Source organism: Protopterus annectens, chromosome 16.part0 (assembly GCF_019279795.1).
Source record: "Protopterus annectens isolate FY-2018-M chromosome 16.part0, PAN1.0, whole genome shotgun sequence".
Lineage (NCBI taxonomy): Eukaryota > Metazoa > Chordata > Ceratodontiformes > Protopteridae > Protopterus > Protopterus annectens.
In genome coordinates, this window is record NC_056750.1 from 339977983 (window position 1) to 340001923 (window position 23941).

The following is a 23941-nucleotide window of genomic DNA, read 5'->3' on the forward strand; positions in this document are numbered from 1 at the left end:
ATGCATGCAGCAAATTCAGTTGTAGACATTTTACAGCACTGATCACATACTGTCAATCTGCATGTGTTAGCCATTGCAAACAAGTTAAGTTGAGCTGCTTGCACACCTAGCTCTCTCAGCATAATGAAGGTGCCATGCCCTCCACGCTCTGAAGGCATATAGAGTTAAGGATCTATCTACATCTTTTCATTTACCCAAGATATAAAGTGGAAATCACTCTTCTGTGACCTGCTCAATCACTGACATCAAGGAATTAAACTTAAAAGTATTTAGAGGTCTGCAGACTCAAGTGTCAGGCAGATACTTTTCCTAAACAAATCCACAAAATTCTAATTTATGCTGAAACTAAGAACAGGGATGTACAGGGGGGTTCTGAGTTCAATGCTCAGAAGAAGAAACGAGACAGGAATCTGCCTAAGCAAACACATATTGGGAAAAGAAGCCCAACAGGCAGCTGCTGATATTAAAAAAGTAAGTGTTAAAAATCCTTTTACAGGAATAAACAGGAAACAGAAGGGCATTTCAAAACAGATTTTATGAGTATGAAAGTGGAAGAAGGGACCTTGGGAGAAGAGCAGGTAAAGGATGAAAGCTAATTTTCTCAATCTCTAGAATCCAATCGTTTACCTCAGGCTTAGCTATAGCTAAGAAATCAGAAAGGGAGGGTGATGGTTGCCCACATCAATCATCCTTGAACCAACTCTTGCATCTCTCCTACACAATGGGAGCCCAGCACAGAAGACTGAATCCTTGAACAAAAACAAAGATGCTCACCAAGTGCAAGGAGGAAGGGGATGCGACAAAGATTCCATACTGAACCTAGCAGCAGCATTAAACTTAACTAATGACCTGAGATCTCAACAACATTTTGGTGATCTTCCATATTATACTAAACTGTTAAATCTGGTCAAGGGTACATAGAAGACCAGGAGCTCAAAGATGCCCAAAGAAAGGTCTAGGGAATACCTTAACTATCAGTGGTGAACAGCCAAACTATCAGACAAGGGAGATGAAGCAATTTGGTCTTCTAAAACTGCATCCATAAATATGCTCTTAAAAATCAACTCAATTCCTTACAAAGGGCTTTCAAATAATGAAAAAAAGGACAGCCAGTGACCCTATTCTCAAGGGTTTTAATTAAGTATGAATGCTAGTGGGGGTGGGGTTCTCTGTCTCCTACTGGAGGATAAGCAGTAGGAGGGCAACGACTCGCATGAGCATGATAAACATGACAATGAAGGAGCATAAGCTACTGTGCAGATGCATGGACAAAGACGGGAAGTCAGGCTTTCACAATGAGTTGGGCTCCGGGTCCCTGGTTCCTTCCATCTTATATACCATATTCCCGTTTGGGATCTCAAGAGCAACCCCTCTATCTTACCTTAGCACTGCCTGCCTCATTGATGTCAAGCAATAGTGAAAACCTCATATTTCTCGAATTAGATCAATAAAATCAGAGTTCAAACATGGCAGTGGTAACACCAACTGGCACAGACTCTGACTGCCCCAGAAAAAAGGTAATACTACTGGAATTCCTAGTTTTGGATCTAATATGTTACCTGCAAGTACATCTGCATATTATATATCAGATGTAGAACTGTACAAATAGCAACAGAGAAATTGAGATAATGGGGGTCCATATGTAATGCATAAATTTCCCACTGAAAAGGATCCTGCATACTTGAGTAGCAAACTGTAATAAAAAAAATGGAGAATGCTTTACCTGTGAGTGGTATGCAGTGCAGAAGGTCCCTCAAAATAAGATTTCATTCTGCTAAATAGTGTGCAGATATTGGTCTTTTCACATGTTTTTCCCCATGGTATTTTCTTTTATTTATGACCATATGACTTTGAAACTTACTACGGGTAAGATGGAGACAAATATACCAGGCACTGGAAAAATTTCATTTTTTTTTTGCTTACCTTTGCTGGCCTCCATGTTGCCAGTGCTGTCAGACAATTCACGCAAGAAGCTATAACATCTACTGGCGGACTAATAATACATGTTAACCTGCGATAAGGTAAAAGTGAGAAAAATGAAATCTTTGAGAATACAACAAAACTTACAGATCATGAAGAACTTTTCAAAGTGAGACAAAAAGCATACATGAAACTGAAGGCAAATGCTCTACTGCTATAAAAACTAACGAAAAAAACAAAAACTGCAATGAAGTTATAAATAAATAAACAGAAGTTGCTGAGAAAAACCACCTTTATAGAACAACAAACAGCAAAGCTTTCGGGTGTAACCCTTTCTCAATGCTAATACATAAATTAAAAACAGTTGAGCTTAAATATATATGAATACATGTGGTGTTGACCATAGGTTTAGATTTAGAGTTATAGATAATGTAAATATAACATCAAGGGGTGGGGATACCAACAATCGGCTTGAGATCAAAGAATATGAATGAATCCTGAGACTAGCTGCTGACCATGCTCCAGGACTTAACTCAATGGTCACTTCGAAACCCATTCTTACTAAACTGCAACGAACTAAATTATATCATTAGATTATTGAAATAGAAAATATATTTTTGAAGCATATAATTTTGAAGTAAATATTGTGTTAGTAATGTATATATTTTACTTTTTATACATGTATATATATTTTTCTAGATACTGGAAGTCTCATATGCTTGTCACATGACGTTTAGGCTGCATGTCATGTGATTTTTGGCTTGTATTTATACTCAACTGTTTTTAATTTATGTATTAGCACTGAGAAAGGGTTATACCCGAAAGCTTTGCTATTTGTTGTTCTATAAAGGTGTTTTTTCTCAGCGACTTCTGTTTATTTATAAAAACTAAGGACCAAGACAACTTTTTGGAAAGAAGTGTGTAGTAGTAAGAGATATTTTAGTACTTATGCTTAGAACAGCCACTGAATATGATGTCACATGACAAACTGATATAAATGCTCTTAAGCAAGATACTCAAATTAAGTACAAACTATATTGTCACTCTTCACTGGTACCACTGTTACTCATCATTTCTGGGCAATGTACTCCAGACCAGTGGCAAAAAAAAAAAATTAACCTTCAGCAAGATTTCAAAATGTATTGTCTTCTAAAGACTGAAGAAAAATGCTCTCCTAAATAAAGCTCTACAATGGTGGGGTAGGAAAGCAGTTAAAGTAAAAAAAACAACACAGTAGACTGGCTTAAAGTACAAGCCAGTAAAAATACATTAGTTTACACCAAATGAATGGCAATAGATAACCAGCAGCAACATGTGTAAACGGAGCTAACAATAGATATGGCCGGAGTCTCAATGTCACAAATACACAAAAAAGGAACCTTTATCAAAAGAGAGAAGGTTATCAGTCACAGTAGTAAGATTGTTTCTGCACAAATGTTCTTTTTTCACATGCTGTATTTTAGAACTAGTTTACTTACATACTTAATTTATTAAGAGTATGTACATCCTTCCCTGCATCCCTCTGAATTTTTGTAAAGGTCTCCTCCAACATCCCAAAACACAGCAATAAATGAACAGTCCAGCCTCACCTCTAAAATTTCCCAATATGTGAATTACGTTTCTTGACTTACATGGCATACCATCTACGACAGGTTCTTTGCCTTATGCCTGATGCACCAAAATATATTCCAGCTCAACCAAGACTAAGAAGGATAAAGTAGGTATTGAGATGTATAACCAATTTACTAAAGAAATGTTGCACAATTAAAAAAAAAATACTTTTAATGGAAAGCCTGGATATACAACATAGTAAGAAATGCATTTCTAAGAGGGAAGACAGACAACGAAGTACATATTCCAGAAGACCTAAACCAAGGAGAAAACTACAGTTGTGTGAGATGCTCACCATAAAAGCAGATAACTCAGACTTACAGGTAACTACCGCTGTAATTCCTACTAAAGAGTATGGTCCGTCAATAACAGCCATAGATAAGTCAGCTCCTCTGACAGAGTAAGTCAATAGCCACAGTATTCTGAAACTGGAGTGCTTGTATGTGGACTTGCATCACGTTCAATAAAACAAACATTCCAACCACTACTGGAATAATCAAAACATTCCACCTACTACAGTAACAATTTTAACCAGATAACTCACTGGAAAACAAGAAAAAAAAAAATCATCAGAGCAAGAAAACCAGGATACCAGATTAATTGCAAGAAATAAAAATAAAAAAATATATCATCAGATTAAATCAACTAGAAGCACACGTCTATTTATTCTCAGCAATAAGGTGATTTCTTTACCTGGTGAAGTTTGTTGATTGCTTTAGTAAATACTTTGTTTTTTTAAATGAAAGGATAAGGGAATGTAAAATATAAAGGATTATGATCAGGTATCTAATTTTACCCACTCTGTTACATACTTGAAAAAGGGATGCCAAGTTCACCATAACAGAGGAGCAAAGCGAAGCTAAGAGATTAACTTGGAGATCGATCATTTTGAGAACATGTAACCAAATGGTTATGATCAGTGAGATCTAATCGTAACATTCTGCAGTGCATGCAGCATTACCTGGCACCTTGTACTAGCAGCCATAGAGAGAGTGACAGAGACAGACAGACAGACATTCAGACAGACATCAAAATGTTTCACATCTTTGGCAAATTTTAACACACTCTTGAGCTGCCAGACATGCATTTGTAGTAACCAAAGTTTTAGCTGCTCTAATGTACTTCAAGGCAGTAAGAATGAATCAGGAAAAATGTAGGAACGTTAACCGTTTTACAGATTTAAAAGTTGTAACGTACAGTACTTGGCTATGTGTCACATATAGTAGCCAGAAGGAATGCACGTCTCTGATCCTGCCTGGAAACTCTTTAAAAGTTGTAATACAGTTCCTATAAACACACAAAAACAAAAATAAATGCAGCAGTCCAAAATACTTTGAAGTCGTTTAGCTTCTCAATGCTGTTGTGCGTTGGTTGCTATTTTTTATCTGAGACATACATAAAAGGCTGCCTTTTTCATGACCTGGGAGCATAATCATAGCGCTCCATGTACTAAAAAATATGTTAAAACACAGGAGAAGTCAGTGCTGATCGCAAACTTGCTCTGCAAATAATGACCATCTAACCAAGTTCAATTAGGGAACACGGGTATAACATGGCTATGTTTAGAAAGGCCATAGGGCCATTAGCCTAGTAATCTCCTATGAACCTATATATGCATGCATACATACAAAATACCAGAATCATAGGAGAAGGGTGAAAAGGTACCTACACAGTGGCACATATATTTGCAATCACTTAAACATAGCATTTGTGGAGGGGGGTTCAACAGAAGCAGGGCAAAATTCAGCACTTCTGCAGCTATCACAGTCATGCTCAGTGCCAACCCTAGAACTCCCACCCTCCAACCTTAAGTTGAAAGATATAAAAAAAAAAAATGTCCTGGCATTCGGCAGACAGGGTGAGGAGCACCAGGTCCTATGTTGTGCTACTCAGCTGGAGAAGCAAAAAGAAAAAAAAGGATATTTTGCTTAAAAAAAAAAAAAAGAAAAAAAGTTTTATATATATATATATATATATATATATATATATATATATATATATATATATATATATAGATATAGATATATAGATATAGATATATAGATATAGATATATATATATATATATATATAGATTTTATATATATATATATATATATATATATATATATATATATATGTGTGTGTGTGTGTGTGTGTGTGTGTGTATAGATATCAAATAACTTTTTATAAGTTATACTGCATACAAAGAGTTTAAGGAAATGTATTGCCTCCAAATTGCAACAGCAATACTTCTGCACTGATATTCAGATATGCTATGCAGATCACATCTCCTGACACTGTGCTCCTGGGGTGTCTGCCTCTTCACCCCACCCTTGCTTTGCTTCTGGCAGTTACCATGGTAGCACATCATACAGTTGCAATATTTCATAAAGCAGCAGTATACAATCATTTCAAAACACATCTGAAGAACATCTAGCATCCTTGAGAAGCACACTGCAACACAAAGGCAGCAATGCAACACAATAAGCTCCATCAGATGAAAGGAACAAGACAATACAGGAACAAACCAATACCAAAAATTTAAAAAGCATGACGCTAATGAACTGAAATCTATGTAACTTCTGTAACATAGGCAGAATATGCTGGCAACATGGAGAATAAGTAGCCTGGCTGCACAGTCTTGCATTAGTTGTAGATCACTCTGTGCAGCAAAGTCCCAAGTATACCGCATTATAATAGTAAAGAAGGGATGAGGTGTTAACTACAGACATGTTCTTGAGGTTAAGAGGTGCTTGACTCTGGAAACATTCCAAAGGTGGAAACAAGATTACCTGATCACAGGGTGCACCCCAAACCTAAACGTCAGCCAATTATTCAGGATCACACACCTCCGTAACAAAGGCATGTCTGCCGTCACCAATATCATATAACAGATGGGAAATGGCAAAGCAGAGGATTCTCCCAAGACAGTAAAAACTGCCATGGCCTTGGTCCTAAAACTATTAAGCACTAATGATTAGTAACTAGCCAATGATAAATAACCTCTAAATCATCAGCAAGAGAGTACAATCAACATTTTGTCCTAGGAAAGAAAAGAGGGAGAGAGCTAGACATCATCAGCATAACAATAGTATGATAATATGTTCCCTGTAATGATATCCCCTATGGGCAACACAAACACCATAAAAAGCAGAGGGTCTATGACTTGAACCTTTTGGTACTCTGCCTTCGACAGAGTGAGTTAAAAGAAAAAAAAATGTAATCCTGTGGCCACCAATAGGTAGAAGGCAAACTACTCCCTGTCTGTAAAAGACAAACTACAGTAAGATTATCAGAGCTCGATGAAGATGCCATGAGCAAAACTGTCAAATGTTGCAGTGAAATCCAGCAATACCACAAAAGATCAGCAATAGTCGTCTCTAGCCATTAGATAACTCACCATTCCAATAAAAGGGATCTTAGTGCTGCGGTGACAGCAAAAGTCAAAATGACAAGGTTCAAAAGTCAACTGACTGCTAGGATTGCAAGACAGGAATCAAGGTGGGCAAAAGTACAGTTTTGTACCTACCATAAATGTAGATGTCTGATAGATATGCAACTGCAGTCATAACATATGGGTTGTCCTGCCTCAGGCAGCCCTCGGTCGGCTGGATTCCAAAGTCTGGGTCCGACATCGGCTGATGTCGCATTTCTCTCCGACGTCAGAGCGGCTGGAGTACATAAGCATCAGCCGACGTCATCTTCTTCAGTGTTTCTTGCCCCAGATGCCAGGTGCCCTCCAAGGAAGGCTGTAATCAAACTGGAAGACAAAAGCAGGTTTCCAGACAAATAAATAAGCAATAAACAGATACACCATAACAGATATCCCCAGCTAAGGATAACAGGGAGAGGAGTGGACCCAAGGCATAGAGGAGAAGGAGGGAGGGAAAACCCGACTGCAGTTGCATATCTATCGGACATCTACATTTATGGTAGGTACAAAACTGTACTATGTCCTTCAAGAATGCAACTGCAGTCATAACATATGGGTTGAATACCATAGCTTAGCTGGGGGAGGTGGAAAGCTCTAAGAAAAGGATGGTGTAGCTATCAATCCCTGCAGGACTCGAACAAACCAAAAAGAAAAACACTATACTCGAAAACCAACGAATGATGGCAATGCCAGCCTTTAAAGAATGGATCCTTGTGTAAAGCTTTTATAAAGGTATTTAATTAGTAAAACTCAAAAAATTCACTTTATAACAACAACGTAAAAACAACAAAATCATCTGAAACGCTACCAGCGTTTTTCGTCCCACAGAGTAGTGGATATAGCAGGACTGCCGAAGCAAAGCCTGCTCTGGATCTGGAATATAAAGGGAGGTTGTAGTGTTTGGAAAATGTATGCACAGAGCTCCATGTAGCAGCTTCTAGAATGTCTTTTGTAGGCACCCCTCTTAAAAATGCTGTAGAGGTGGCTGTAGCTCTGGTGGAGTGTGGTCTGACATTGGCTGGCGCACACTTTTCATGGAAGGAATAACAGAATCTGATGCAATGTCCAATCCATTTTGAAATTGTCTGTTTGGAAATTGCTTTTCCTTGTACTCCTGGGGTGTAAGCTACAAAAAGCTGATCAGACTTCCTACTGGTATTGGTTCTGTCCAGGTAGTAGCGAAGTTGTCTGTGAATGTCCAAGGTATGCAACAGTCTTTCCCCTTTGTTCTCAGGATTGGGAAAGAAAGTAGGCAGGTGAATTGCTTGATTTAAAGAAACCCTAGATACCACTTTTGGCAGAAAGGTAGGGTTGGTTCGTAAGGAGACCCTGTCTCTGTGAAAGGTTATGACCGGTGGTATTGCCATTAGGGCCTGTAATTCCGAAACCCTTCTTGCTGAGGTAATTGCCAACAGGAAAGCTGTCTTCCATGAGAAAAATTGTAAGTCCACAGAAGCTGCTGGCTCAAAGGGAGGTAGAGTCAGTTTTTCTAGGACAAAGTTGAGGTCCCAAGCTGGTACTGGTGCCTTTTTGGGGGCTTTATATTCTTGATTCCCCTAAGGAATTGCCTTAACAATGGATGTGAAAACACAGGTGGATCAGTGTTGTATCTAGCTGAAATAGCTGAAGCATGTATTTTTATGGAAGAATATGAGAGTCCATTATGCAGCATGTCTGCCAAATATTCCAGAATGAGTGGAATGTTCAATAATGATGCATCATGACTCTTGCTGGTATTCCAAATGCGGAATCTCTTCCATTTGGCTGAGTAAACCTTTCTGGTGGATGGTCTCCGGGCTTCTGTTAGTATCCGCTGAACTTCCTTGGAGAGAGATAGATTGAGGTTATTCATGGGATCTCCCAAGCTGTTAGCTGTAGAGTCTGGATGTTGGGATGAACTGTCTTGAAGTTGTGTTGAGTCAAAAGTTGGGGCCATTGGGGAAGGGCCCACTTTTTGCTGTGACATATGCTCTATAGTAGTGGGTACCAGTGTTGTCTTGGCCAGTCTGGAGCTATTGGGATCCCCTTGGGCTGCTCTGCTTTGATCTTTAGTAATACTGTGGTCATCAGTGGCAGAGGTGAAAATGCATAGATTTTTAGGAAGTTCCAGTTGAATGAGAGAGCATCTATCTTCCATGCTTGTGGATGATATGTCCTTGAACAGAACTTCTGTAGATGATGATTGAGGTGGGAGGCAAATAGGTCTACTTCTGGCCTGCCCCATGTCGAGGTGAGTCGTATGAAGATTTCTGGATGTAACCTCCATTCGTGGGGGTCTAGGAAATTCCTGCTTAGGCTGTCCGCCAGCACATTGTCTTTGCCTGGAACAAACTGGGATTGCAACTGTATGTTTAGGCTCAGTGATTTTTCCCAAAGATTCATTGTCAGTCTGCAAAGGGGGTAAGAATGGGTGCCCCCCTGCTTATGTACCACATCACAGTGGTGTTGTCTGTCCGTATTAGCAGGTGGCCTTGTTGAAGTTGTTGTCCAAAGGCCTCGATGGCATGCATTACTGCCAGCATTTCTTTTTGGTTGATATGCAGATGTGTTTCCTTTGGAGACCATTGTCCTTGAATACATCTGCCCTCCATGTGCGCCCCCCATCCAAGGTCTGAGGCATCTGTGGTCAAGGTCTGTGTTATCTGAGGTTTTTTGAATGACATACCTGTGTTTGACTGGCTTACCGAGGCCCACCATAGAAATTCCTTTTGAAGGCATGGAATGAGCGGTATGGTTGCCTCTAGGTTGTTGCTGTGTTGAGACAATAGGCTTTTTAGGTACCATTGAAGCTTCCTCATGTGTAGTCTTGCTAGTGGAACCAGGAGGATGCAGGATGCCATGTAACCCAGGGCCTGTAGGAATCTCCTTGCAGTCATCTGGGTGAGCTTTGCTAAACCTTTGAAGTAATGAGTTAACTTCTTTTGCTTGTCTTCTGTCAGGTAAGCCATTTGAGACGCTGTGTCTAGTTTGGCTCCTAAGAAGGTTATTTGCTGGGATGGCTGAAGTCTTGACTTTTGGAAGTTGACTGTGTATCCCAGAGCCTGTAGCAATTGTATGACATAATTCAAGTTTTTTGTCAGATTCAGTTTGTCGTCCGCTTGTATGAGGCAGTCGTCCAGGTACGGGTAAATTTGAATCCCCTGGAGCCTGCAATGAGCAATTACTGAAGACAGGCATTTCGTGAATACTCTGGGCGCAGTAGATAAGCCAAATGGCAATGCTGAGAATTGATAATGCTCTGGCCCTGCAAGAAATCTGAAGTATCTTCTGCAGCTGTGTCTGATGGGGACATGCAGGTATGCCTCCTTGAGGTCCAGAGTAATCAGCCAAGACCCTTTGCCCAGCATGGGAAGGAGTTGCTGTAGAGTCAGCATTTTGAACTTTGGTACTATGAGAAAAGTGCTTAATGCGGACAAATCCAGTATTGGTCTCCATTGAGTTTCTTTTCTTGGAACAAGGAACAGTCTTGAGTAAAACCCCTGGCCTTGTTCTTGTTGTGGAACTTTTTCTATTGCTTTGATCTGAGCAAGCAGAGAAATTTGCTTGATAGCCTCTGCCCTCTGGTTTTGTGGTAGGTTTGGCATGCCTTGTTTTCTTGGCAAGGTATGAAAATGGAACCTGTAACCGTGGTCTATAATGTCCAAAATCCATTTGTCCTTTGTCAATCTGTGCCAATTGTCTGAAAACAGAGATAATTTTCCGCCCAAAGGAGCTTCTGCTTGCTCCTTGGTCAGCGGAACTAGAGGAAAGTCATTGAGATTGTCCTTGTGGGACAGGAGAAACCCCTGTGTCACTTCTTTGGTTTGCTGGTTGCCATTGTCGTCCCCTGTAGGAACCTCTGTATTGTCCTCTTCCTCGGGCACGCCTGTTTTTGCCCCTTTGAAATCTTTCAGGATTAGGAAAGGACCAGTTTTTAGAAAGCCAATTCCTGCTGAATCTGGGTGGCTGAACCTGGAGGAAATCTTTGACTGTCTGAACTGACTTGGCTTTTTCCTCAATGGACTTTAACACATCTTTAGCATTAGCACCAAAAAGCTTGTTCTTTTCCAAGGGTGCATCAAGAAATTTTGCCTTAACATGATCTGGTAAAGGTTGTTCTTTTAAACATGCATGTCTACGAATGACCGCCCCTGTCATAGCTGCCCTACATGAAGCTTCCAATGCATCATATCCACACTGAAGAAAGTGATTGCTAACTTGCTGAGAATTATGCACAGCCTCCTGCAAAGACTTCCTATCTAGAGGTTCAGGAGAGGCCAATGTTTTCTGTAAATCATCTAACAGGTAATCCTGATATTGAAACATATGAAAGAGACAATTGAGAGCTCTCATAGATAAAGTAGTGGAGGTGTAAACCTTCTTCCCCCATCTCTCTAATGACCTAGCTTCCCTGTTGGAAGGCAAAGGATTTTTGGAGGTGGAAGTTGAAACCCCTTTCGGTCCCTGCGAAATTGTTTCTAAATCAACAACATGGGCCCTAAAGAAATGAGAATGGGTTTCTGGGACCCTATAGTATCTGTCAGGCTTGACAGGAGCAGGAGGAAGAGTATCAGGGGTAACACTGGAGTCAGAGTATAAATCATCCAAAACATCAAGCACAGGAGGTATAGCTAAGGGTCTGTGTTGGGGCTTAAGGAGGGTTCGAAGGCGTTTTCTGGAATCAGAATATTCCTGGCCTTGCCACTTAAAATGTTCCCTCATGGAATGCAGAACTTCCCTGAAGGAAATATCCTCAGGAGGAGAGGCCGAGGGGATGGAGTCCTCTGCATCCGAGTCCTCATAGGTCTGGAAGGGCTCTTCCTGGCTTTCGGAGTGAACAGAATCCTCAGAATCTTCATCTGAAGGGAGAGGGTCAGAGGGTTCAACCCTGGGCCTCTTATCAGGAGGAGGCTGGGATCCTCTCTCAGGATGGGCCTGGGAACCTCTGATCATGGAAATTAAGTCTGTGGCCATAGTCATGATTTGTGTTTCAGGAGTAGGCTGAGGTAAGGCTTTAGCAGTAAGGTGCTTGGACTTGCTGGCTGCCTTAGCACGTGTGTAGGCCTTGATAGACATGGACATGGGAGGCCTAGCAGCTCCACGTGCAGGAGTGACCTTATCAACAGCAATGGTCTCGGGCATTTCCTCGGTTTCAGTATCCGGAGGAAAATCAATAACTGGCATCAGTGTGGTCTCCGGTATCGGAGGTATCAGTAATGCGGTGTCTTCAGTTCGGAGCGGTGGAATAACCGCCTCAGAGGGAACCGGGGCACTTGCGGTTAGTTTTGGCGTGGTGTCGGTGGAAGACGCGGGCCGAGGATGTCGGTCCCGGTCTTTTCGTTTCTTAGGAGTCTGCGATGTCGGTAGTTCCGACGGCATTATATAATCGATTTTTTCGCCGAAAAAGTCTTCAGCGAACTCCGCCCGGCGCCTGAGAGTGCGCTTATTGAAACGAGCACAAGCGGCACAGGCCGAGACGTCGTGGTCTGGGCCAAGGCAAGGGAGGCAGTAAGAGTGGAAATCCTTATGAGGTATTTGTTTACCACAAGACAAACAATTATTTACTTTTTCAGTAATTTCTGACATCGGCTGAGGCAAGAAAAGGTCCCCAACGGGTACTTAGCTTTTGATGACTTCGGTTCAAGAATACAGGAGCTGACCGACCGGCACTTGCGAACTGCTTCTGCTTCGGGCACTGCGCGGCAAGAAAGACTGAAGAAGATGGCGTCGGCTGATGCTTATGTACTCCAGCCGCTCTGACGTCGGAGAGAAATGCGACATCAGCCGACGTCGGACCCAGACTTTGGAATCCGGCCGACCGAGGGCTGCCTGAGGCAGGACAACCCATATGTTATGACTGCAGTTGCATTCTTGAAGGACATCATAGCTTTCTTGATTACTTTACAACAAAATAAAACAAAAGCTTAAGATACAGAATTTGATGGAGGGAGTTGGGCCCAAAGACAGGTTTAAGGACTAGTGTAACAAGAACTTCCTTCACAGCAGCTTTAACAGCCTCAAATGCCAAAAAGGATACTAATATCCATTAGCCTACTGAGCCCAGCATGTACCAGCTTGCTTTAAAAAGCACAAAGAGACAAGGTTAAGAACTACAAATCATACTACACACACGCTTGAAATCACTCGCAAATTCATCAAAGCTGGCCACGTGATAGACCAATCAAGAAAAGCAGATCACGCCAGAGACTAGCGAAAAGACCACGGTGTCAGAAAAGGGAAATAGAAACATGACAGTTGCAGCCCTGTCAGTAAAAAAGACTAAACAGCCAACTCACACTAATGAGAAAAGGATCATTAGGTAGGTAGTGAGGCAGATAGACTGCATGACTTGTCTATCACCAGAAAGAGTATGGCTGGTTGATTAGACACATAGCAACCTTCTTATGACATCTTTATTTGGCACAAAACTTAATGCTCTTCCAGATCAGGTTTGTCATTCTAAAGACCCACATATCTCCAATGGCAGTTCAATCTTTACTCTTAATGTTAAAAGGAATGTAGCTCATTATCGAGAGATGACTTGTGCTCCCTAAGCAGGACAGAGATTAAATAACTTGCCAGTCTTCATCCATGGACAGAGTGCTGTCACACTCATCCTCCACCGTATCCAGATTCACCATCACCATTCTCCACAATGGACTAAAGGAGTGCAGAAGGAATAAGTCATTAGTAATATTACATATGTTACAATATTCCCTCATTTCAAGGTAAGGGAGACTAGAATAGGATGATTCTAGAGCAAAACAGACCATGAAGTAGTTGGACTGTAAGCCAGACTGAACTGCAAAGTTGAAGGTCTTCAAGTCCAAGATGATGATCAGGTCGACTGACTGCAGGTTATACCCTAATTTGGGTTACAGAGGTATTAACCTGAGCAAACTAGAACTGCTTCATAGTTAAAGTGAATTCTTTAGACCCAAACATTGAAGTCAACCAGCACCACAAGGTTCAGTTAACTCAGCAAACAATCTGAGAAGTTGGTGAACTCATGTAGGACTGCCCTCACACAACCGGGTGGACAGCAGCTTAGGAGAAAAATATTAATTTACTACATTTGTTAACCAGGTAAGTGAACTGATCCAAGGACCCTTTTTAGTCATGACTAGGGTCACAGTGGCACAGACAACACAGTGTTGACATTTAGTATGGAGTAACAGTACAAGTAAATAACACAGATCAACATAAAAGACAAGGAAATAGAAAAAAATCCAATTTAAAATGAACTTTATTCTCTACTAAGTGAAGTGTATAACATCGATCTACATACAACACAAGGCAATGTAAATAAATTTAAATGTCAATAACTGAGAAAAAGAACTGAAATATACAAACAATAATACAACATGCAGTAAATAGTAATGAAGCATTTTATTAGTGCAGTAGAATGTACATCCCATGAAACCTCCACACAACACACACATACAGATAACAATCAATGGCAGAGAAAGTAAATTAATTATATTGAAGGTAAGCAAATGTCCATTATTCTAAGCTACCTAACCTCAGACAGCACATTACATTGCCAACAACTTCACAGTTCAGAGAAACCACATGTCAACAAAACCGGACATGACCATGACAGGGCTCTTAAGAGAGTAGATGATTATGATGGTTCAATATACTCCAGCCTCCAGTCCTGACGACGCTCAAACTCACTTGAGGAACATTAAATAATTCTGTCCCCCGAAGACAAAGTATACGAAACCCTGAACAGCAAAATCTGCATGCGCTGAAAACATTAAACTAAGGGACTCTTGCATTAATTGGGTCCCTTAGTTAAACCTCCAAAAGGGCATCAAAGACAGTTTAATATTAGGCTATCTTCAGTTAATTCAAACTCCCAAAAAATGAAAACACGAACAGAAGCATCTTAGACTAGATTCTGAAAAAAATGTTGTTCCCCCTAAATTTGGCCCCATATTACACACTCAGAGTAATCACCTTTCTGCATGTACAGTATGAAATAGTTACTGTTAATACATAGTCAGATATTACAACAGATTAAAAGGACTTAACAGGATAGACTTACTAGTCAGAAGCTCAATACTTCCTGTATCAGATGACTTATGGGGAACCCACTGAACAGTTAGACATATTTAAACGCACATAAAACGTGTGCGTGTGTAAACCACAGAGGTCTAAATTTTTACTGTTTTGACTTGAAAATTAGGAAATGTGTAGCCTTAATTATATCGACCACAGATAGGTAAAAATGAGTTAAAATTCATTCTCAAGTGCTGCCATGGTTTCCTTATAGCTGGACTCAAACAGAATATTTTCTTAATACTAGTGCTCACTGTTTTTACTAGTTCAGGAGGGACCACATTAGTCTAGTAGGTAAAGCTGTTTTTGCCATGTTAACTTGTTTCCTTATTGATCCAGCATATTTGGTGCTTTTACTTTTTTTGCACTTGTCAATACTGCAGCATCCAAGGCTCATATTCTTTTATCCTTTGACCAAATCCCATATTATCACCTATTTCCAGTTCAGTCAATCATCCGCCTGTCTTAACCTCCTATTTTGTTATATCCTTTTTTCTGCACTGGATACTAAAGGATCTCAGTTAGCTAGAAAAGAGCTTACTTAAATGAACCATTAAAAATCTCAGTGATATGTGTGAACTTAAAATAGCCACTAAAACCAAAAAGAATTAAAAAAAACCCTCTGGACTCTGATAATATACCACTCTGCCTGATTATCTAAGCCTCATCACTGGTTACATTTCTGAAGCCAGGAAAACTGGCCATTGCAATGTTGTTACACAAGGGTGGCCCACTACAGCTACAGACCTATAATTTCACTAGTCTCATATGTAAAGCTATGGAGTGTATTATCTCAGACCTCATTCAACTGGATACTGAAAGCCACTTAACTCTGGAATTTTCATCAATTTGACTTTTGTCAAAAGAAAGTAAAGTAACCCAAACAGGTACAAGACCTCTAACACTATTCACCATGCAAGAAATACTGGTAGACTTGCAAATCTGAGTATAAATTTGTATGCTAGCAGTGGAGAGCTAATTGGTTGTCTGACAGAAACTATGTGGTTACAGTCACAGATATCACTTCTGAAAGCAAAAAATTACCAAAAGTACACCACAGGGCTCAGTGTTTGTCCCTTCTCTCATTTTGCATCAATTTCTCAGACCTTCAGGCCAACACTCTTGGCCTACAGTTATCTGAGTTTGCAGATGACTATAAAGTGTGTGTTGTTTGTTACTCACTGTTCTACTTACTAACAACTTCTCCTACATGGGTTACACCATGGTAACAATTAGTTTAAGGACAATGATGTCAAATTAAATGTAAAACAATGTAGCATAATTCATATGTTCATAGGTAATGTACTAGGCTATATGCCCTTGGGGGCAATTTTAAGCCTAGCCAATTTCTCTTTCAAAGGCAAGAATCAAACCCTGTACCTTTTTGTCTGTGAGGTAAACACCTTAACCATTATACTAAAGCCCATATAATCACTGAACACAGTTTGGTTTTGTGAAGGGTAGCTCATGCCAGCTCAACTTGGTCAACTTATTTGAGTCCGTCACCAGAGCTGTGAATGAAAGAAAGGTAGTTCATACAGCCTACCTTGATATGGCCAAGGCCTTTGATACCATTCCCCACTCAGGAATCATAGAAAAACTCACTAAGCTAGGTATCAACCTCTATATCACTAGGTGGGTTGCAAACTGGCTCACAGATAGAACCCACAGTGTGAAAATCGCTGACTCCATGTCAGAATGTCGACCAGTCATGAGTGGAGTTCCCACAGGGTTCAGTCCTGGGTCCTCTCCTGTTTGGTATCTACTTCTCTTAAGTCCAGGCCAACACAAAAGGATACTGGCTGACAAAGTTCGCAGATGATTGCAAGTTGGGAGCTATTACTAATTCCCCAAGTGATGCTGACATCCTACAGAAAGGTGTCACTGAGACCAACGACTGGCGTCAGAACCATGCCCTTAAACTCAATGCCAAAAAATGTGTCGTCACCCCCCATGGGAAATACTCGGTTCCCTTGAATTACCACATCAATGGTAGTCCACTGGGAACACAGGTCGACAGCAACCTCTCTTTTTAACTACCACACTGTCACTGTGGTCAGAAAGTCCTTCTATGTGGCACATCTCATTACTAAGGGTTTTGCATCCAGGAAGAAAGAGGTCAGTCTCCCTCTACTCTTCCCTCATTGGGTCAATCATCTAGTACAATGCCTCATTTGGTATGTACCTCACTGGACACCTGCAACAACTGCAGAGGCTGCAAAAGTACCTCACAGAGGATCCTAAGCCTTAAACACTTGTCCTATATGGACAGACTCAAAAAAACTCCAACTATTCTCTGTCTCATATCGCCTACTTAAAGGCGATCTCTGCTTGACTTACAAAGCCATGTCTGACCCAGCTCGGTTAGAAATGCAGCATCTAAAGAAATCCCTATCCCTCCGCACTACACGCTCCAGAGACCTCAACCTCATTACTGCAAACAACAGAACATGCTGGAGGGACAGGTTCGTAACCCAGACACTGCCCATGCTATGGAACAGACTTCCCATACATGTCAAGCAAAACACCTCAATGGCCCTCTTCAAGAGAAATCTTGATGAGTGGATGGGAACTGGAAAATTCACCCCGGTTCACCACTCCAGTGGCTCTACTCGACAGAGGCACTAGGAACTAATGTCGGGTGGTACGCTACCAGGGTAATGCTATGGGCAAGGCTTGTAAAGGCTCCAGGGCCATTAGCCTAGTAAACACCTATGAAATACCCATGACTATTGGTTATAGCTATTAGTCTGCACATTATTACAAGCCTAGCCAATAATCAGTGGTCCGAACCAAACCCTGTACCTTGTTAACTGTGAAATAAAGACCTTGACCATTATTCAACCCAACCCTCATTTGGTAAGCAAAACATTTTTACATACAGGTGACATAACCATTCAATCAGACACTGTTGTTAGGTATCTAGGCACTCTTGATAATGCCTCATCATTTGGTCATCATGTCTGCTCAGGAGTTCAAAAGGTCTTGTATCGGACTCCTCTAATTATCAAGGGCATCTCCACTAGATCCAAAATAGTCTTAATTCCTCTTTACGCCTATCTCATCAGACCCACTATTGAATAAAATGCAGCTTTTGGCATGTATTTGACTAAACATATCACTCAACTTGACAGACCTCAGAGATTCAGAATTAAAGACCACAGATTTCAAAAACTTTAGTTATCAGGACAGTCTGTCAGCCCTCTCTCTGTACTCAGTCTCTTACACATTCCTCCTCAGAGATCTATGTCTAGCCTTTTGAGCCATGAAAGATCTAAATCTTTGACTTCTTATTCCTTCAAACAGCAAATGGTAAGTCAAATATCTGGTTAGAGGAGCAAAATCTTCATCAGTAGGTAAGATGCATTGGCCTGATTACATTCCAAATATCCTTCACCTCTGGAACAAACTTCCACTACATGTAAAGCAGATATGCACTCTTGCTGCCTTCAAGGTAAACCTAGATATCTGGATGGGCAGTCTCCAATATTTCCCCGGTCTATCCTGTCTTGTCCTCGAAGAGGCAGGAGTGAACTGAATAGAGTTTTATTTTTAGCTAGGCTTGTAATGGTCTGCAGAATGACTTCAAGGACTTACCTATAAAGTATAAAAATAGCACATTCATTCAGGTATAATAGTTGTATGGATCACATCTATAGTACAATTTTAGTCTTACTTTCTGCAGCTGTTGAAAGTGCAGGAGAAGAGCCTAGGCGACATACAAACTGCTTATCTGCTAGCTTTACAAATTCTGCATAAAGTAGCATGTAAGTTCATTCTCAAGAACTGAGGGAGCATTTCTCTTCAAGTACTTATCTACTTAAACTGCTCATCTTCCACCCCTTACGATACTTGAATCGTCCACCCTCCCATTAAGCTGATCAGGCCAAGGTGCTGTGTTATCATGAGATTAAACATCACAACTTTATTTAAATCATAAGCTCAGAAGCATACAATGCTCCTGCATGTTACAAAAAATTCTCAAAAAGAGTACTCAGCTAAAAGCCGTGGTTAGTGTTACAGACTATATTACAAGTTTAACAGAGTCATAGGTAGTTACTGGGCATGAGCTCTTGGTGACCACAGAGGAGCCTAGATCAATCTTCCCACTACACTGCCGGGTTAAAAGACTTGCCCGCAATCACACAGTAGGCAAATATAGGCAGAAGGAATCAAGCACTAGACTACAGGAAGCAACTTATTAACAACTCATAGTCTTTACCCTCTGTACTAACTTGACAGAGAAAAGTCATTCAGTAGCACTACTCCTAAGCCCAGATACATTTTTTAAAACATAATTTGTGTGTGTGAATCAGGTAAGCCCACCGGACACAACTGCCCCTTTTCAGGTGTGACCTAGGTGGGCTTGTAAGCAACTTGTGCAGATTCAGAGAGCAAGCAAACAGTCTAGAAACATCAAACTCTAGTGTACAAGCAACAGTTCATAGCTTTAATCTTCTGCACCAACTGTCAAAACTGTGCAAATCAATATCCCTAAAGAGTCTGAGACAAAGGTAATCAAGCCAACCACACTTCTGCATCTAAAACAATAGTACCAGCAGGACTTCCTCCTAGTGGACCATGCCTGGAACTTCCCAACAGATGCACCCAGGGGTATCTTTAGTAGATGCCTACACACCATAAATGACTCCTTTCAACTTGGAGGAACAGTTGAGAGCCATTGAGACTATCAAGCTTCTCATATAGTCAACAATGAGCCCAACAATTCTGAAAAGGAAAGTGCTGTTATAGGAGTACACAAACTTTTAACAGTAAATGTCCAAGTAGGATTGTTAATGCAGCGCTACTAGCACATATGGGAATTCAACCCAGTTGGTCATCTGCTTGGCTGACTTTTTATGGTGAATTTACATGGAATATGACGTGTGAAGGGATGAGGCCATTCTTTTACCTCTATAAAATTAATGCAAGAATAAGAGAGCTTCAATTCTTTTTGTCATGGAGCCTCAACAGTAGCCCTTGAATATCTTTAAAAAAAAAAGATATGTCTTACTATAACATTCCATCTGTGTTGTTGATCTTCTTTCATTCATCACTGATGGGTTCGATTCAGAGCCCTTGGAACAGAGTCGACAATACTAAGCTTGCGCTAGCTAAAAACTCTCAAGCTAAGTTTCTACCCATAATGGCCTTCTCCCTGTTACCTCAGATCGAGTCTGCCCATCTTGTACTAGTAAAGCAGAGCCCATTCCTGCGCAAATTCCCTAACTCACCACTTGGACCCAAAGTATCCCCCAGGAGCCTTTGGAGGGTGGGAAGTGATGAATGAAAGAAGATCAACAACACAGATGGAAAGTTATGGTAAGACAACTTCTTTATCTGATGGTTAATCATCTTTCCATTCATTGTTGATGGGACAGAATCCCCAACTACCTTGTGTTCCTTGGGCAGCCCTTATGGAAGAACATTCCTGAGCACCACTGAGCTCAAGGCAGCTCTCCCTCTGGAGACCACACCCAATTTTTAATGATTAATAAAAGTGTGGGGGGGTTAGCCCATGTGGCTGCTGCACAGATATCATCCATACAGACTCTGTAATGGAAGGGTACAGACATTGCCACAGATCTGGTAGAGTGGGCTTTAACATCCTGTGGTATAGGTTGCTTTGCAAGTGAACAGATGTAACATATGCAGTCCCTTAACCATTTTGATAAAGTGATCTTGGAGACAGAATTTCCCATTCTAGGCCCAAAAAATGAAATTAACAGTTGGCCAGTTTTACATATTGCTTTGGTAATGTCTAAATAAAAACCTCAGTTGTCTGTGTACATCCAAAGAATGTAGACAATATTCCCCTTTATTAGTAAAATTTGGGAAAAGTACTGGCAAATCAATGGTCTGATTTATGGAAAAATCAGAAACAACTTAAGGGAGAAAAGATGGGTTTGTCCGGAGTGATATTCTGTCCTTGTGGAAGATTAAATAGGGCCTTTTAATGCATAATGCCTGAGGCTCAAAAATTGATCTGGCTGATGTGACAGCTACCAGGAAAAGGGACTTTCAAGATAAGAATCTTAAGTCCAATTTCACTGCAGGTTCAAATGGGGGTTGAGTTAAGGACTGAAGTACTTAACCTGAGGTTCCATGGCTCTATAGATTGTCTGACTGGAGGCCGAATGTGAGAGAACCCTTTAAGAAAGGTTTTACATAATCGAATCATCCAACCCATTATGACATCTAGAGATAGGCGCTAGATGTACTCATATGGTAGAAGCTGCAGCTCCATCTTTGAAGAATTTTTACAGGTATTGTAAAACTGCTGTGACTGGAGCAGAGTACGGGTCTAGCCTCCTTTTCTTAGACCAAACAGAGAACCTATTCCATTTGTCTAGATATAGTCTTCTGGTGGATGGTTTGTGAGAGGCCAGGATAATGTCACATACAGGTGAGGGAAGGTCATCCTGCCTGGCGATTAACGGAACTGTAGAAACCAAGCTGTCAGCTTCAGACTGAACAGATTCGGGTGACTCAACCCTTGGGGTGAGAAATCAGGTCTGGAAGAGGATCCAGAATCTACAGTCAACAAAGCAGATGAGGCTGAAGGAAGGGGAACTAAACTTGTCGAAGCCAAAAGGGGGCTATGAGGACCACTTTGCATTTCAACCAAATAGCTTTTTTTATGAATTGGGGAATCAGAGGAATGGGGGATGGGCATATAGCAGCCCCTTGGGCCAATCGTGTATCACAGTGTCCCTGTGGGACTCTCCCTGTATAGGGAATGGGGCAAAATAGCTGTTGCATTTGTAGTTTGACGGGGAGGCAACTAGGTCGCAGCAAGGATGGCCCCAACGGCTGAAAATTTCTGCCACTACATCAGGATTGAGGGAGCACTCGCGAGGCAGGAGAATACATCTGCTCAACTTGTCTGCAGTCACGGTGGATGCAGTCACGGTGGAATTCCCAGGGATATGCTTTGTGATCAGAAAGTGGTTGGACACAATCTCCCACTGCCAAACTCTAATGGCCTCTCGACACAGGGGATAGGACTTGGTTCCTCCTTGCTTGTTGATATACCAGACTAGAGACATGTTGTCTGACTGAATTGCAATCGTTCCAGAAGGGAGAAACGGACTGGAATGCTTGCAACGCCAACAGCACCACCATCAGTTCTAGAACGCTGATATGCAGGTTGGCCTCCAAAGTCGACCATGCGCCTTGGACGGTCTTTCCCTCGAAATGGCCCCCCACCCTATCAGGGAAGCATCCGTGGTCACAATGGCTTTGGGTTGGGGGGAGTGGAATGAACGGCTCCAATGGTCTGTGTCTGGCCTCATCCACGAAGGAAGGTTCGGTTTGCAAAGATTGGTTATCTGAATTTGAAAGCATAGAGGATGGTAATTCAGAGACCACTGACATAGCAGAAGCCACTGAAGTATTCACATATGCAGTTTTGCCTTATTGGTATGGAAGCTGTCATGGATCCTAAAACCTGAAGAACCTCCTTCGCTGAGGCTTTGTTTTGGCAGAGTATCACTCAGAGCTAGAGCCTCGATCTCTGAAGTCTGAGCTGGGAGCAACACCAATCAAGAACAGGTGTCGAAGACTGCTCCAATGAATTCTATGTCCTGAGCTGGAGCAAGGTTGGATTTCTCCCAGTTTATCGATATCCCCAAAAGCCTCACCTAAGAAAGAGTGTATTTTGCAGGGTTGTTATCAAAAGATGCTTGGTGGGGGCGGTAAGGAGCCAATTGTCCAAATACAGAAACACCCGGAATCATTGCAGTCTCAAGTGAGCTGCAACCACTGTCATGCACTTTATGAACACTCTGGGGGTTGTACAGGGTCTGAACTGCAGGGCACAAAACTGGTAGTGATGGACTCCTAGCCGGAAGTGAAGTAGACTCCTGGAGTGTTTGTCCATTTTGATGTGGTAATACTCGTCCCAAAGAACTATCGAGCATTTCCAATCGCTTTCCCTTAGAAAAGGGCGAATGGACTGAACCGTAACCATCCATAATTTCGTTTGGGCAACAGACTTGTTCAAATTGCTGAGATCCAGAAATGGTCTCCAGTCCCCTGTCTTTTTTGGCATCAAAAAGAATCTAGAGTAGAATCCGGATCCGCATTGGTCTGGTGGGACTAACTGGATGACTATTTTTTGATGCAGCTTATTTCTGCAGCTGCTTCTTCCCTTTGACTGGGTGGAACGTCGGGAAGTGTTGTTGGAAGTTTTGGATAAGTGATGAGGGGAATGGTGTAGCCCCTCCAGTTATGATCTTCTGCACTCAACGGTCAAAGTTACTGAATGCCAGACAGATTGGTACAGAGAGAAACGTCCCCTGACTGCTTCCAGAGGAAAGCAAATCGGGCTGCTCTTCAGGAGCGCTGGTAAGGCTGCCCACAATCCTTGAGTCCCTGATTACGTGGACCCCCTCTACCTTGGTAATGGCATCTTACAGAATTGTTACCCTCCCTCTGCCCCTGGGGGTATCATTGCCATGTGCGGCAGGGAAAGGGCCCAGAGGCTTTTTAAGTTAAGGACTGCAAAAATGTAGACCTACGGCAGACAGTGCCTCACCGTCCTGCTCACACCTGGCCAGGGTGTCTTTCACCTTGGGGCCAAAAAGGGAAGATGCTTCAATAGGAGCATTCAGGAAGGAAGATTTGAAAGGGTCCACGAAGTCAGAGAGGCGCTTCCAGGCATGGTGTCTCATAACTATGCCTGAACCCACCGCTCTAGGCACCCCTTCAGTTGCATGCAATAGCAACCTCATGGATGAACTGGAGATAGATTTCAGGGTTGCGAGCTGTGAGGCAACTTTGACCCTTACCTCGTCAGACACCTGTCCGACGAGTGTTCCAGAGAGTTCGGAAACCAAGTCCCCCTGGAGTCTCGTAAAATGTGCCAGGTAATTCAAAGACCATATGGCGAAAGTTGCTGAAGTAAAAACTCACTTCCCAAATATGTTCACAGCCCGGGACACACTGTTGG

General features: G+C 41.7%; 1 protein-coding gene across 1 annotated transcript in view; it reads right to left on the reverse strand.

Annotated features, from left to right (window-relative positions):
• NUP188 (nucleoporin 188) overlaps positions 1-23941 on the reverse strand; it is a 3305077-nt gene that overhangs the window by 2122176 nt on the left and 1158960 nt on the right. Inside the window, exon 20 of the mRNA XM_044058121.1 lies at positions 1924-2011. Coding sequence (XP_043914056.1) covers positions 1924-2011 — 88 coding nt within the window. The remainder of the gene's footprint in view (positions 1-1923; positions 2012-23941) is intronic.